Raw genomic sequence first — 16,154 nt, 5'->3', positions numbered from 1 at the left:
AAAGTGACACATTTAGTAAGTAATCGAGTAACGCCTATGAATTAAAGTCTCATGTAAAAAAATAAATTCGAGTTTGTACATACAGCAGGGCATACTTCGGAATAAAAATATTCTTCAAACGCTTTTATCTATGTCTCTTTTCGACAGTTTTCCTATGACTGTATTTTTGTTTTCTAACCAAGTCACGATCTTTGTGTCGCAGGTCCTCTCGGCCCTGGACATCCTGCAGCCACCGCACCTGGACTTCTTCCAAGAAATGTATCCTTTTCTTTGCTAGCCAGCCAAGCAACTTCGAAAAGGTTTGTCCTTAGGATAAATTCCGCGAGTGCTGATTCTTTTACGGCGCGGCTCGAATTTCCAGGCTATTGTCTTTTTCCGCGAGGGTAACTCGGGCTCGCAAACCCCCGAGGAAACGAATTACTCGAACAGACCGCGACTTTAGAAATCTCGTTTCGCCGAGAGTGGCTTCCTTGACACAGGAAACTCGCTTCTCTTCTCGATATTATTATTTAACATTGATTTAGTTTCTACCCGAGTTAACTAACCGCTCGCGCCACGCTACGAGGTATGACTCGAAACAAAACACGGAGCTAATACAGGTACAGAGAATAAAATTACCTCGAGAATGTTTAGTCCCCGAAACTCTAGACTTTGAACTTGGGGCAAAGTTGAAACTCGCTTCGTCTCGAACCCGATAAATAGAGATAAAATTGGACAACTGTGAGGGAGGGGGTGGAGTTTAATCGGATCACGCCAAGTCAACGATCTTGGCGCGTCCACGAGGCTGGTCGGCGTTTCCGGCGCGCCTCCACTTCCTCTTTTGTTTTCCGATTCACGCGGAAGCCAGCTCACGCAATGCTCGTTGGCCGTCTCAAACGACGCGGAAACTTTTAATCGGGCCCGAGTTCGTTGCAGCCAGCAATTAAACCGTGGAAGGGAAGAGACTCGATCGAGAACCGATCCAGGACTCTATTGAACCCGTCTCTTTCTCTCCATTCACCTCCGCCCCTCGACGCGAAAAAAAAAAGGAAAAACCTCCCCGTGAACGATTGCCATTCGGTAAACCGACATTTTCCGTTTTCTCCGCCGACCTCGTTGTTCCCTTTCTATTTCTTCAGCCTTTTTATCCTCTCCCTTCTTCCTTCCGTCTCCTCTGTAGATATCACGGAACGGTAATAACCGCGATCTTTATCGAGGAAGGATTCTGGCTGGTTCGAGGGGCGCGAACCTGGCCGATGAACGCTACTACGGGGTGTCTGGTAACGAGGGGGGTGGGTTGGCGTCAAGGATTTTCGCGGGGACCTTGCTCGTAATTGAGAAGACGTTTTTTCTTGCGGTTTAGGGGATCGTGAAGGTCGTAGGGTTGAGCTGAAAGGATGGTGTTCGATAAGTGTCGCACCGTGGTACCGAGTGCGTGACGCCTTTCGAATCGAGGCAGTGAAATTTTCTAAATAGCTTGGACTATCTTCGCTAGAATACTTGAACACGCAACAGCAGTACTTCGAAAAACTTGAATCGAGTAGCTACAGTGTCCTCGTCTCTGTCCTACTCGGTCCCCTAAATTCATCTTACGGTTCGCCAAGCCATTCAACTATCATCCAAGTGTCCAAAACGAACCGGACTCCCTTCTACCCTGGACCACGCACGCACACACACACGCACGCACATGCACACACACATCCAATTTAAAGTGTCCAAAATTACACCACCACTTGCCACCATTCTTCAATCTCAGTCGCAGAGCCATTAACTATCATCCAAGTGTCCAAAACGAACCGGATTCCCTTCTATTGGAAATGGGTGGAATAAATGAGTCTTTTATTAATTTTAAAGTCTACGTTTATTCAACGGCTCGAAAGGACGCGTTAACGGTTTAAGGAACGGACGAGAATTGACACTGAAAACTCAGGCCTACGAGGAAGAGAAATTCTAGCGTATACTTAAAGAAAGAAAATTCTGCCTGCGCTCTGTTTATTGCCCTGGCCTTCGACGACAAACAGTCATGGGTTCTCAGACCTGATGGTGCCAGTCCGATACTCTAACTTACAGAGAAAGTGCCTCTCAATGCTAGATTCATTTTTGTTGAACTCAAATTATATATATATATATATAATTCAACACCTTCTACCCTGGACTACGCTTTCCTCCGATTCAAAGTGTCCAAAATTACACAACCACTCGCTACCATTTTGCAATCTCAATCGCACGGTGGATCGCCTCTGGGTGATAAATCTGTCCAGGGAAAGCTAGGGAATTTCTGACAGTCAGTCGAAGCCGGTGGCTGGAAGGTCCCGTCGACCATCCCTTCTCGAAATGAAATTAAACCCTGAAGTTCGGTCGGAGAACGGGGCGGGGACGGACACGTGTGCGAGAAGCTAACCTAATAAATCTCGGGGCACCTTTCTCACGTTACGAACGCTGGAAGATCAATAACGCCACGTTCGCGTCACGTTCCGGTGGGAAAAAGCCGGCCGCTGAATCGGGCCTTAATTTCCAACCAGAGTTCCAGTCCCCGCCGCGGTGGCTCCAGATATTTCCTGGACGTCGAGAGTCCGGACGGCCATCCGCTCGCTGAAGAGCGGGAATTTTCGGCGAATTTTGACGAGCTGATCCTTTCAACGGCGCGGAAAATGAAGTGGAATACACGGCTCGCGAAAGTATCCTCTCGAACCAGCGCTCGGCCAGCGTATTTTACGTTTTTAATTAATTTTAAAGTTGCAGTAACCAATTCTAACTAATGCGGAGAGAGAAAAAAAAATTGCGCACGGTTTATTTAGAAGAGTGGATAGGAAGGGAACGCGAGGAAATTAGCTCGAAATCTGTTGGCGTACGTTTAATTACATTTATTTGGCGGCGGATATTAATTACGTGCCTTTACGTTTGATATAAAGGAAGACACAGAAAAAAAAATGAAAGGGTATGGGTGCTCTTAATTTCCGGAAGAAGAAACCGAGGAAATATTGAACACGGTTTGTAGGAATAGGAGTTGCTTCATCCCGTGACAAATGCGTAGCTTGAAATTTTAATGAAACCTCGATGAAAAAGAGTAAAGTGTTAGAGTTACAATTTTTATATTAAATTTCTTTAATTTCCGTAGTCGGTGAATATATCACGAACACGAATTTAGTACCTTCTAGTTGATTTTTCGTTGAAGCTGGTTAAAATCTTGTAAATTCTTCGACCTTCGTGGTTTAATAACGATCGCGTAACGTACACTCCTGGAATAACGTGGCTGGTCGAGAACAAACGGCGTTCCACGTAACCGTCTAACGATCTGTACGTAACCGACACGGCTCGGGCTTACGTAAGACCTCTGGTCTGCGAGAGGGAAGTCTCAGCTTCTCGGGACACGAGAGATTTCGGTAGGTCCCTGTGTATTTGCGTCCGAAAGGGGGATCTCGTTTAAGAGAGATCTCGAGATTGAAGTACGAAACACGTAAAACTACTTTTTGGGGTTTACACTTGGTCGTTGAGTTCCTCTCGACGGGAATCCACTTCATTCGAGTCGTCGAGTGACGACATTTCGCGGGACCTTCGCGAAGAAGTATTAGAATTTTGGTAAAATGTCGGAAACGTTTCGCGACCGAGTTATATATTTGCAGAAGCGCAATCCCTTTGGCTCGGGAATGCCGAGCATCTTCGCGAAGAATTCCTAGAATTATAACAAAATTCTTTAACACGGATGCTGTCGATATATCGAGGATTTCCTTAAAGTAAGTTGGAATTTCAACAAACTTGCGAGAAACGTTCCAGAACTGAGTTACGTAGAATTCGTTCCGTAAGTAGCGTTCAAAGAAACCTTGATTTTTAATCAGCCATATTTTGACACTGTCTACTTGTTAGTAGATTTATTTATCTGGTGCGAATTGCGTAATACATAATCCCATGGTACACACGAAGGCATCTCGATATTGAAGTAAGATGCTCGTAGACGTTTCTCAGCTTTCAGTCGATAAAAAACGAAAGATAACGAATAAACGGTAGTTCCAGTTTGGTTCTACCTTCCGTAGAAGCAAACAGTGTTTCACCTTTTGTCGTCTAAATGAAAATGAACATTCTCTGCCATTTTGAAACCGTGGAAGTCTGATTTTCCAAATTAAATTTAAAAAAAGATATTAATGTATTTATTATTTGAACAATTTTGATAGCTGACGTTTATTTTTGTAATTTTTGTTCAAAAGAACATCATGCAATGGTAACATACACACAGCCAAATATGAAAACAAGCCAATTGTAAGTGTACGATACGATTTAAAAGTCCGGTATCAAATTCGAAACTTTTAGGACATTTAAGTCGATTACGAATCTATCTCTCTGTTCCTTTACTATTTGTCCCAAATTTGATCAGCACGATCTCCACTGACCCGATTGAATCCACTATCGATTTATTCATTCCAACTTCGTCCAAGTATTCCTAGTCCATGTTTTCCTGGCAGAACCCACAGTTCCCGATTGTCTTCGATTCCTTCGCGATCCGAAGGATCCTGGTCGCAACCAGGAAGAACAGTAGTCGTCCGTCGCGTCGTCTCGACGAATCGGAGGTAGGCGCCGTCCAAAGTGGCCGAATGATCGATCGATCGATCAACGAGAAACCGATAGTCGATCCTCCTTAAGTGAACGGGATCCAGCGGACCAGCCACGAGAGTTAATCTCGATGAAGGCAGCTCGATAAATCAGCTCCCTCTCCAGCCTCTTCCTCGCCCCTTCTTCGCCTCTTCCTCGCCTCTTCTTTCCTCCTTCGTTTTCCCTTTCGACTTGTCTCGTGATTGCCCCGTGATATTTTCTTACCAAATCAAGATTATCCTACTATTTTCTCGCGTTGATCTTCGAGTCATCCACGTGGACAAGGATTTTACAGAATCTTCTTCCCTGAGACATCAAGCCTCTTGTAGGTTTTCTGTTTATTGCTCTGTTCCTCTTTATTTCGAACAGCTTCGTCCCCTTTCAGTGACGTAAGATACAAAGGTTGCAAGGGTGTAAAGATGCCTCTGATTAAACCTGTATTAAACTTGCCCGTGTAGAAGTAGAATCAGCGAGCAGTGGGCGTACACGTGTTCCCCAGGTCTTCGATACACCCCAAGGATTTTCAGTTTCAATTTTCTCTAAAACGACATTTTCCATTTTCTATACAAATCTTCTATCGAAAAAATTCCAATTAGTTAAAAATAACCGATACTTGCCCAAACCTTCCGCACCCAATTTTCTCAGAATCAACGTCTTCCACCAAACAACTTTACTCTTCGTTTCCAATTCAGTTTTGCATAAGCAATCACCTCGAAGTTCGCTAGTGCCGCGCATTTTCACCCAGCTCGCATAAACTCGAACGAGGATCCCCCGCGTCTATGTAAATCATCATCAGCAATGGCGACCATCACGGACGGCGGGTGTCTCCCATCGTTTTCTTCTTTCTGGTCGCTCATCTGGCGCCCGTTCGTTCTCCTCGTCGTCCCTTCGCCTCGTCATCCTTCTCCTCGTCGACGTCCCTTGGATTATGTCGTGTACACGAGCCGTCCAGTGGTGCATGCACCGTTGCGATGCTGATGAGACACGACGCGATAGCTCGATTTACGGCTACCAGTTTCTTCTCGGTCTGGACCACCTGTTTCACGGTGCGCGCACCTGATCGATTCGGGAACCATCGCGTTACGTTTTCGCAGGCTCTTCTGTCTGCGATCGCCGTTGTCTGACTATATTTTTTCCATTTTAGTTGACTCGAGATGTTTTTCTACGCTCTCTTTCAACGTTTCGCGCAGCTTCCACGAGATTCTATTAATTTTTCCTTGTGTAAATTATTCACTGTGTAGTGTCGCGTGTATCACTGCTACTCCTGTATACTCTCGCACGATAGATTGTTATTTCAGGAGGCCTTCGTAAAATGTGATTTTTAAACTAACGCAAGCAAGAACACGAATCGTAGGGTGTAGGATTGGCCGTGTAGGAAAAGCGGTGCTGCGGATGCGAAGACCGTGGGTTCGAATTTCCGTGCTTTGCCTTATTTTTCCTAGAGACTCCTCCGAAAGTGTGTCTGGTAATATTTGCCATTTTAATAGAAATTTTTGTACTTTTCTGAAGACATTTCCTCTTCTATTTCTTGTTTCATATCTCGGAGTACTATTACTCGGGCTATTATATCACATTTTGCACCCATTCTAATTATATTATTCTTATTAATAACGTAAAAGTATGCTTCCATCTGAACGATAGATTTTTTTTCGATTATTTGATATCCTCCCGGACTCCCAATAATTTGGCGTACCTCGTCGATCCCCCGGCGATCTTTCAGGTCCACCTTTGAACCGCGAGTAAACAAAGAATCCAACGGCATCGCCGAGAGCCTCGACGCCATTAATTCTATTACCCGTCCGCGCGGCACTGTTTGCGTACGGATCGATTCTAATTCCATCTCCATGGAAAATTCACTGTCCTTCGCCATTCAGGGAACTTCGAAGTTAAACTTCGTTGAAAGCGACTGCCTAATTTCTAATTAAAGAACCCGACTAACCGCCCCGTCTCGCAGACGATACTCTAACGAGATTACCAGTTGATATAGCGGCCTGTGTGACTACGGGACTTTTAAATCTTTCACTACCCCGATGCACAATAGGAGAACGGCCATGATTCAGGGGGTGAGTGACCGCAGGTCTAAGTGGTTGTCAATGAGCCAACGATGTGCCACGAGCCAGCATGTAATCTGATTAGAAGTCAAGAAATGAGTTAAGTGAAATTGAGGGAAGTTTCTGTTTGTAATATTGTTTGTTAATCAAAGAGGAAGCTTCGAAGAATACTTCTTAACCATTTGCGCTGGAAACACGTGCCATCCACGTCTTGATGCTTTCGTCACAGAATCGCCAACGACGTGGTATGCACGTCGTCGTGCGATTGTCACATAAACAAAAACGACGTGCATTATATTTGTATGATTTTATAATCAGTCGATGCTCTATATTCCCTTGAAAAAACTATTAAAAGTTTTGGGTAGAAAATAAATTAGTTTAGAAAATATAAATCTTTTTCCGATTTCTCTGAGAAATCGAACACTGTGTGACGCCTCCCAGCGAGTTACACATTTTTGCCAGCGCAAGTGGAGTGGGATCTACGTCTTCGCAGACCTAAGTGATCGTCAATGAGCCAAAGATGTACCATAAGCCAACATAAAGATTCTGATTAGAAGACTCGAGATCTATCATATGATATTTGAATAAAGTTTATGATACTCTTTGCGAGTGAGAAATCTTCGAAGCGTCCTTCAGTTTTGCGACCGTGTAACCTCGGAAAAGGTTGAATTAGACAGCGAAACCCAGTTTCCAAGTCCGAGAGCCGATTTCCTGACTCGATCGTCCAGCTTTCAGCCAATCCAATCGGATCTCCGTCGACGGGTCCTCGATCTCATCTGCATAAATCCCTCCTCCCATCCCAGGAATTCCCGAGCTACGAGTCCTCCTATCCGCGAAGACGGCCCCGAATTTCTGATTAAGGACTGGCTTGATTGGATGAATACATATCGGAGGGAACTGTCGTTTGCGGAAGACAAATATAAATTAGTGATTTCACGCTCGCGGCTCTTGCTGCTGATTTAACCGGAGGTAACGATGTTTATGTTCGGGTACCTGATGGGTAGTTACCGTGAGATTCGATATCAATTTCTTCCTGCCTGGTGCGGCTAAAAATTCCCGCCTGTTAGGAAGGTATCGTTCTCAAATTACAAAGATCCCAAAATGGAGATTTTTATTTGGATATGTTTCTTGCCGATTTGGTTAAATTTGACCAAGTTAAAATTTGTATTATAGAATGAATGGCAGAGACTTGTGACCTAGAATAACTCTGACCTATGGTCGTATACTTGATAAAGAAGACCGAGGTAACCATATTTAATTATACTCTCTTGAGTGAGAAAATAAATATGTATTCCTAGAAGAAGGAAAGAATAACTCAGGCCTGTGGTCGTATACTTGATAAAGAAGACCGAGTTAACCATATTTAATTATACTCTCTTGAGTGAGAAAGTAAATACATATTCCTAAAAGAGGTAAAGAATTAAAATTTGCACTGTTTGATTGAATAAAATCTGTTTATTTAAATAAAATATTTTCCATTCGATTAAAATTGTGCTCATCGTAGAAAACAGCTCTCAAAAGGAAATAATCGCAAACCAACCAAGTCCCATTTAACGAAGCACCGTTTCGCCGATTATAAACTGCCTACACCCCAATGGAAACGGCAGTTCCAAATTGCACTTTCCTCCTAGAACAGCCCCTCGCAAACATCCCTCTCTCGTAACATCCAGCATCCCTCAAAAACAACAGTCTTGGAGCTCCCTACGTCTCCAACGATCCTCAAGTCCTTGTTCTAAAAACGCCCTCGTGTCTCCCTCTTTTACGACCGAATCCACGGTTACAAGGTTCCGCGCCTTGTTTCGTCCCGAAGTTACGAAAATTACCGTTCCTTGAGAACCATAGTTAGCTTCGCGATTCTCCTCCTCTCGAACCGCGGAAAAATGGTCTCCGGTCGGAGATCAACGCGTTCTCTACCTCTTACAGGAGAGAGTCTCGCGCGAGAGGAAGCTTTATTAATCATCCTGCAACGCTACCGAATTCCACGATGGACATTTAATATTCGCACACTTCCAGTACGATTAGCTGCAATGTGGCACCTACTCCAAGGATAACACGGAGTCAGAAACTGTAGAAGTCCATCTAGCTTTCCGGAGCACCAATTCGAAACTTCTCTCTGCAGGTCTCCAAAGAGCCGAGCACCCCAACCGAGCCTCCACCCCAGCTAGCGGAGGCGAGGAATCCTCGTTGGCGCCGTTCTTTCCCTCGGTGCAGCCCGACACCGTCATTCCAAGACTCCAATCCACTTCCCTGCATCCCTCTCTGGTCATAACGACGTCTTAGCCTATATCACCCCAGCTCCATCTCCGGCGATGCACGCCGTGGCACGAGCAATCGTGGCGTTGCCATTCCGCTGGAAACCGCCGTCTAATTTCTAATTAAGGATCCGCCTCGATTAGCTCCCTTTCACCGGATGGGGGATGGCGCTCTGACCAGCCAGACGTCTCGGTACCACGCCACCATGAATACACCATGGCGGTCGGGACACGCGGAGCTGCTCGATGGCAATCATGGATTATTAATGCGCACGCCACAGCGCTATTGATAGGTCGATAGCGTGCCATTACCAACCTTGCCACCCCTTGCGGCCACCCCATCGGACAGCAGGGTGGCAGGTTTGCTTGAGTCCGTTTACACTGTTGCGCCGCTGATAATATATAACTTCCTCTTGAGCTACGATCGATCCTACGATCGATACGCCCCGACAGAGGGACTCGACGGGGTCTGTGGCCGGGGCTGGGCTAGACGATAAGTTGTCGTATTTGCTGGGCATTCGGGAGTCTGGGGATGCTTTGAGGCGGTTTTGTGTGTTTTGGAATCTCCGAAGGCACAAGTTTCGAAAACGGAAGTCGTTTAACCTACCGACATTCATTTTTAACTACTATAGTATCCGTGCCTTCCATATCCAACTATAAGGAGTCAAATAAGAACACGAAACGTAGGGTACGTTGAGTTCACTTAGCGTAGTAACAACGTCTTTATCACAAACTACAACTCCTCTCCTGCGAATTACAGTTGAGCATCTTCCACGTAGCTTTGTCTATCTCTTTGAAATACAACTCAACATCGTCGTCCTCTTTTTTATCCGACCCCCTAGACCACGTTCCATCAGAAGTTACGAGTGGAGTACGGGTAAGCCCTCGTGTACGGCGAACACTTTAGCGCTTTCGATGGCAAAGTGACGCCATTGAGATAGGGTTTCAGCTGAATTTGTCGAATTCGATGCGAACCTGGCCACGGAATTGGGTTCGACGCGGTGGATTTTCCGGGGAATAGCGCGTGAATTGCACCGCGACGCTCGGTCGTTCTGTAATTTTAGGCGCGCCTAATGCCACTTTATCGTCTCCACGCTGCGCGGCCTCCCTTCCGAATAGGGGATTTCGGTTGCTATGGTGTATTCGGTCGCTGCTGGTTTTTTCGTTGTCGGCTTTGGGGACGAGGAATGCATTCTCGGTTCTTAAACGAATTTAGGAGAACGGCGCTATCGCGACGCTCGAAAGAATTCCAGTAGCATTCTCATCCTCTCGAATCATGAGAAATTCTTATCTCTTCTTATAGAAGAGAGTTTCGTACCAGAGGAAGCTTTAGTAATTTTCCTACAACTTATACGATATTAAGGGGGTGGACTTCCGTGCCTTGTATGTGCTCGTACGCACTCACACAGCTCCACATCACTGTATACGTACACGGAACTGCAAAGGTTTGCGTATTGTCCTATTTTTGTCTCGACAATGCAAATTTGAGACCTTTCAATAGTTGTTTCATGTACGACTTCGACGCAGGGACACAGTAGTAAAAGTAAATGCCTACAACAAGGTTTTTTCTTTTTTGTCTCGAGGGAACTGAGAATTAAATAATCTAACATTTGTCGTGGTGTTTAATTTTTCGGTGGGCGATCAACGTGTCAATGAAATACTACGTTGACGACGTGACTGGGGTCGCTGGAAACTCAACTTTCGTACAGAAAAATTGAGCTTCACTTTAGCCTCCTTTCCTGCCTTTGTTCGAGACTTTTTTTCTCTATAATCCTGAGCCACAGTCAGCTTTCAGGCGGCGTTGCGTTACGCCTGGTTGCATCACGACGCGTCATCGGCGACCTCCTACACGCGGCCGATGGATCGGGCATATCCACGGTGAAAAATCGCGGGGGGAACAGCCCGTTGTGGGCAGACGGAGAAAGATAAAAACGCGTTTCGACCTAGAAACGTTCCCCAGCGTGGAAAAGGAGTTCCCTGTGCACGCCTACCGCGTCGTTTCCGTTTCCTTTCATCGGAACGCGCGTCGCGAGATAGAATTGTCATCGACGGTAATTTGTTACGCGCTAAGGAGCATCGTTTGTTCCGATTTCACGACTATTTCTGGAATTTAATATGCACGCGCGAGAGAATTTTTGTACGCGACGAGACCAACATTCGGAACGACAAACATACGATATTAACCCTTGCACTCGAGAGGTGACTCTCAGTCACCATTAGGTTTCACGCAGGTAATTCCCCCAAAAATATATAGTTACATTTAAAAAATGAAACTTCACCGTCATATCTTTTAAATTAATAATATGAACAAAATTTCGTTCACGGCACAATATAGAACCCATCGTATCTTGCAATTTACATGTAAACAAATTTTTCGTATCATCAATAGTTATCGAGATATGCGTCTGTTACACTTTAGCGTAGACACCTTGTACAAATAGTACGTAAGTTGATTTATCCCATACCTATGTAATTTCAAGTTTGTACATTTTAATATAGTAGTCTCTGAGTATTTATTGAATTCCATTGCATGGCCGCTTTGCTTATGTGAATAAACACGGATTAATTGCCCTATGCGTTTTCTCGAATCCCCCTGGTCAGGTAGTCAACTAGTATCGCCCGTTTGTCGACGGGGAGTGCTCAGTTTCGACGTACAGTATTTAAATATCGCGTCCTCAAGCGTTCCCAATTGGCTCTCTAGACGTGTCAACGTAGTTCCCCGAATCGATCAATGTTGTCCCCATTATTGCTCCAGTTAAATATTAATTTACCGAACAGAACGATGTATTTCTGGAACGCGGGGGGACGATCGCGCGAAAACTGATAGCAATTAAAATTTAATACGGTCAGGAGAGCTCTGGCTGCGTTTAATGCATCACCTCAGACGCGATATCAATAATTAACAATTCTATTAATTATCGACGTCAATTAACGACACGAAATCTGTCGCTGTTCGGGTCAATTCCATGTATCGAAGTTCCATGTAAAACATTTACTTAAACGTGACACGATCGTGGTCTCGAAACGCTCGTATAAATAAAATAATTACACCGACCGTTTTCAAACGTTTCGGTATCAACCGAAGCGAGTATCGACTCGATGTGAATGTTTAAAACATCTCAAGTATGTTATGTAAGGATATTTATTTAGAGGTTCGGCGAAAACTGTCAAAATTCCAAGACAACGCACGATATATCAGACAAAATCGAATCGCAATACAAATTGCATGACTAATCAATAAATTACTAACACAAATTGATAAACATAACTGACAACTATGAAACATACAAACATACCTAGTGGTTTAGATATAAACATTCATCCAACATTCACATTACGATACATTACAGTTAGTCCCCGGTGATCGTACTTAATTCCTCCCAGCGTTCGAGCGTAGCTACGAAAAATGCAACGGGGGTGAAGCTAGGTAGGAAATCGAGAGGGGCAAAGGCTAGAGGGAGGAAAAAAGGTGTTCGTGGGTTACGTAGGTGGGCAACAGCGTTCCCACGGCGAGTAAACCGGTACTTACGAAAGACGAGACGCCCAAGCCTGGCGATCTGACGAGTCGCGCGTAAGTGCACGCGCAGGTGGCCGCGTTAAATGCATCGTCGAACGATTTCCGTCCTGAACCCGTGGCCGAGCCGGGTTTCACGGTTCCCCGCGCTTCGATTTCCCAGGAAACACCCACACCAGCCTGGACCCTCGTTCGCCACCCTCCATTATTTCCCGGCATGTTTTTTTTCTTTCGCCGCGACAGCCGCTCCAGGAATAAGTCGAACCAGTTTTCACTCACACGCGACCTTTCTTCGTTCGGTATGCTATTTGGAATATCGTCGAGTAGCTACATAAATGAGAGCAGTGTTTTTTTGGGGGGAAAAATGTTAGCTTTGGCAGATTTAGAGGAATACAACGAATTCGATACTGTAGCCATCGAGTAGTTACATAATCCCTTTAATTATCGAGATCTTACTACTTAACGTTAAGTTACGAAGTCAATTTACCCGTGCCATGTCGTACAAGATTTTTCGGAAACCGTTTATACAGGGTGCCCCAGCATCGGTGGTACAACCGAGAAGGAGGTGAGTCTACATGAAGAAACAAATCGAAAATAAGGAATAAAATTTGTTCATTTGAGGTTTCGTTTTCGAGAAAATCGATTTTGAATATTAAGTGAGTACGGGCACACTTAACTATGGCTTAGATAGATGGATTTCGATCCATCCATCTAAAGTTTAGATTCTAAACCATAGTTACGTGTACGCGTACTCTCGCTGAATATTCAAAACCGATTTTCTCGAGAACGAAACCTCGAACGAACAAATTTTATTCTTTATTTTCGATTTGTTTTTCTATGTAGAATCACCCCCACCTCGGTTGTACCACCGACGCTGGGACACCCTGTATATTTTGTTAATCAAAAAGACATGTATCCAAATTTATTTTCCTTCGAGCTTCCTAATTGATCTTACAAGTAAATCGACTTCATTTTTTTAAAACGTCGCTTCAGTAATCGAAGTAGTTCGTGTCTCCATAAATCGAGCGTTGATAAATATCTGCAAAAAAGACTGCAAACACGAATTTAGTTTCGAACGAAAAATTCTGGCCCTTCGTAACACGCGAAGCCATAAATGAAGGACAGACAATTCGAGACTTCCTTCCTGGAGTATTCTTACTCTCCCTTCCTTTCTCCCATACCCATCCATCCTATTTCGTATTCCACAGGTATTACGCACTCGACATCGGAGTCAGTTATTGTCTCCAGAGCCGAATCCTCCCAAATTTGTCTCGCTGGTGCACGAACGCAGAACAGGTTCCCCCCCGACGAGGAGGCAAACACGCAACGACGAATGATGCAACTGCTCGCGGAATTCGAACGACCGTGGATGTGCAAGCTCACGGGTCGCGTTTCTTCAAACATCGTAGCTCGCATCTCGGTAATATTCTCGCGATCCACCAGACCTAACCCCACGGGCTGTCTCTTAATCAACACCTCGTCAGGACGCTTGGCTACCATCGAGCAGCTCGCCAGGCTCGTTCCCGCAGATTTGTTCCATCGTAAACCGGATTGAGTGTCAAATCATCGCCCATCGCGCTCAATCACCGTCGGCGTTCACCGTCGAGCGTTCCAGGCGTTGCATCTTTCACTGTCACGAAACGGGCTTCCCAGGACGAGGTCTGGGGAATCTGCGCGCGAGCAAGATGCGTTGACCCCTGCGGCCAACCCTTGGGAACGTTGGGGAAAATTGTGTTCTATGAATTCGAGGGCCCTTTAATGAAGCGAGCTTGAAGAGAGAGGCTATTACTTAGTAATAAGATAGTTTGAGCCGTTTTACAAACGATACCTTTTAGAATCCTGATATTATAATAAATAAGAGTTCATACAAAACGTGTACAGTTTATTTAATTACGTTGTGATCTAAGTTGTAACCAGCCATAAAACAACGCGCTGACGAGACAAAAATAAAATGAAACCCAAAGGGATACAAATGGAATCGAGAAGAAAATTGATGGAAAACGTACTAATCTGAGCGTGAACGCTCGCACCAGCTGCAGACCTACAATTCAAGAGGTCTCTCCAAGCGCAGATCCAACAGAAAGACATGGATGTGGTTAAGCCATAAAATTGATGGAAGGTGCGCGCGTCTCCCAGAGGAGCCAGGGGGATAAAAGAAACCGGAGGCTGCTTCGGTGGCGATGGTTCGTCGTAAACCGGCGTCCAGCAGGCTCCAGGGTCCGTGGAAGATATTCAAATTCGCAGAAAGACGAGGAGAGGTCGTTCGATCGCGTGAGCCGGCGCGATTACACGGAAGAGGGTTTGCACGGTGCCCCGTAAACGATCCGGTGGACGCTAATATCCGGATCCGTCGGTAAATTCGCGATAACCGTAACCGGTCTATTAATTGATCGCCGACATCGGCGATACGTACCCGACGCGTTCATTAGAGCACTCATTAAGCGGAGGAACAGTCGTGTTCGCGATCCCCGAGCCGTGCTCTCTCGCGGCTTATTATGCGATTATCGATAGGCGTGCATACGCAGCCGATACGCATACTCGCGTGTCGAGGCCGGGTAACGAGCTACAACCCCTTCACGTTTCGCCTTCGCGATTCGTTACGTCGCGATCTTGATGAATCCGCGCTGGGAACTGCCAGAGTGGCGCACTCTGGTTCCGTGTTGCGAGATCGGGACGTTTGATTCGGTTCTATGGTCGTGTTGGGTTAGAAACACCTGACAGGGTTGGGTTATACTTGGGTTAATTGACTAAACACAAGTGCCACGATGTTCGTGAATTCTCAAATTGTCTCTTACAAATCTAAAGACTATGATTCGAACAGTAAATGTGACAATGGGGGAAAATCCTTCGAATTATACCAATTACAAGCAGGTAAGTTCATAAAAGGTAACTAATTCCTTTCATATCGGGGATCCTATTTGTGACCTCGATGATGTGCTTATGGGTTTGAACTTTTCACACTCCCTAACACCTCCTAACACATCCTACATTATCCTAAGACCTTCTAACACCTCCTAACAACACCTAAAATCTTTTAACACCTACTAACACTGCCTAACAACTCCTATCAACTTCCAACACATCCAAACAACTCCTAAGGCCTCCTAATATCACCTGACATTTCCTTATCAGTTCCCTTCATTTCTTGGCACTTTTCCCTCTAATTTCCCTGACCGACCCTCGCACATCATCTTCTTCTGATACAAAAGGTAAGTTTCGAGAAAGAAATAAGAATTATGTCAACTCCTCCTTCATCATGTTCCTCTAATACAAAAGGTAAGTTTCGAGAAAGAAATAAGAATTATGCCAACTCCTCCTTCATCATATTCTCCTGATGCAAAAGGTAAGTTTCTCTTGATAAGAAAGGTAAGTTCCGAACCAAGATTATAAGTTTCCTCTTTGCATGTCATGTTCTCCTGATACCAAAATGTTAAATCGGCCAGAATTCCGAAATGTACCCAAAATATGGCCCCTTGAATAAGGCAACATGTATTGACAGATCTGTCGGGCCGGTTGCCTGTCCGTAGGCGCCAACGTGCCACCTCCTCGCATATCATGTGCTCCTGATACCAAAATGCAGAATCGGCCAGAATTCCGAAATGTACCGAAAATATGGCCCCTTGAATTAGGCAACCTGTACTGACAGATATGTCGGGCCGGTTGCCTGTCCGTAGGCGCCAACGTGCCACCTCCTCCCATATCATGTGCTCCTGATACCAAAATGTAAAATTCAAGAATTTCATACGTACCATGAATTTCTCGTGCCACCTCTTC

General features: G+C 45.1%; 1 protein-coding gene across 6 annotated transcripts in view; it reads left to right on the top strand.

Annotated features, from left to right (window-relative positions):
* Positions 1–16,154, top strand: part of LOC128880901 (serine/threonine-protein kinase NLK) — a 189,514-nt gene that overhangs the window by 105,312 nt on the left and 68,048 nt on the right. For all 6 annotated transcript variants that reach the window (XR_008457933.1, XR_008457936.1, XR_008457935.1 and 3 more), the window contains one exon: positions 203–258. Coding sequence is in view for 2 of the 6 variants with exons in the window: in XM_054131454.1 (XP_053987429.1) it covers positions 203–258 (56 nt within the window). In the remaining 4 variants the exon portion in view is untranslated. The remainder of the gene's footprint in view (positions 1–202; positions 259–16,154) is intronic.

The sequence above is a fragment of the Hylaeus volcanicus genome, chromosome 8 (assembly GCF_026283585.1).
Source record: "Hylaeus volcanicus isolate JK05 chromosome 8, UHH_iyHylVolc1.0_haploid, whole genome shotgun sequence".
NCBI lineage: Eukaryota > Metazoa > Arthropoda > Insecta > Hymenoptera > Colletidae > Hylaeus > Hylaeus volcanicus.
Note: the sequence above shows the minus strand (reverse complement) of the source record. Positions and strands in the feature narration are given on the sequence as shown.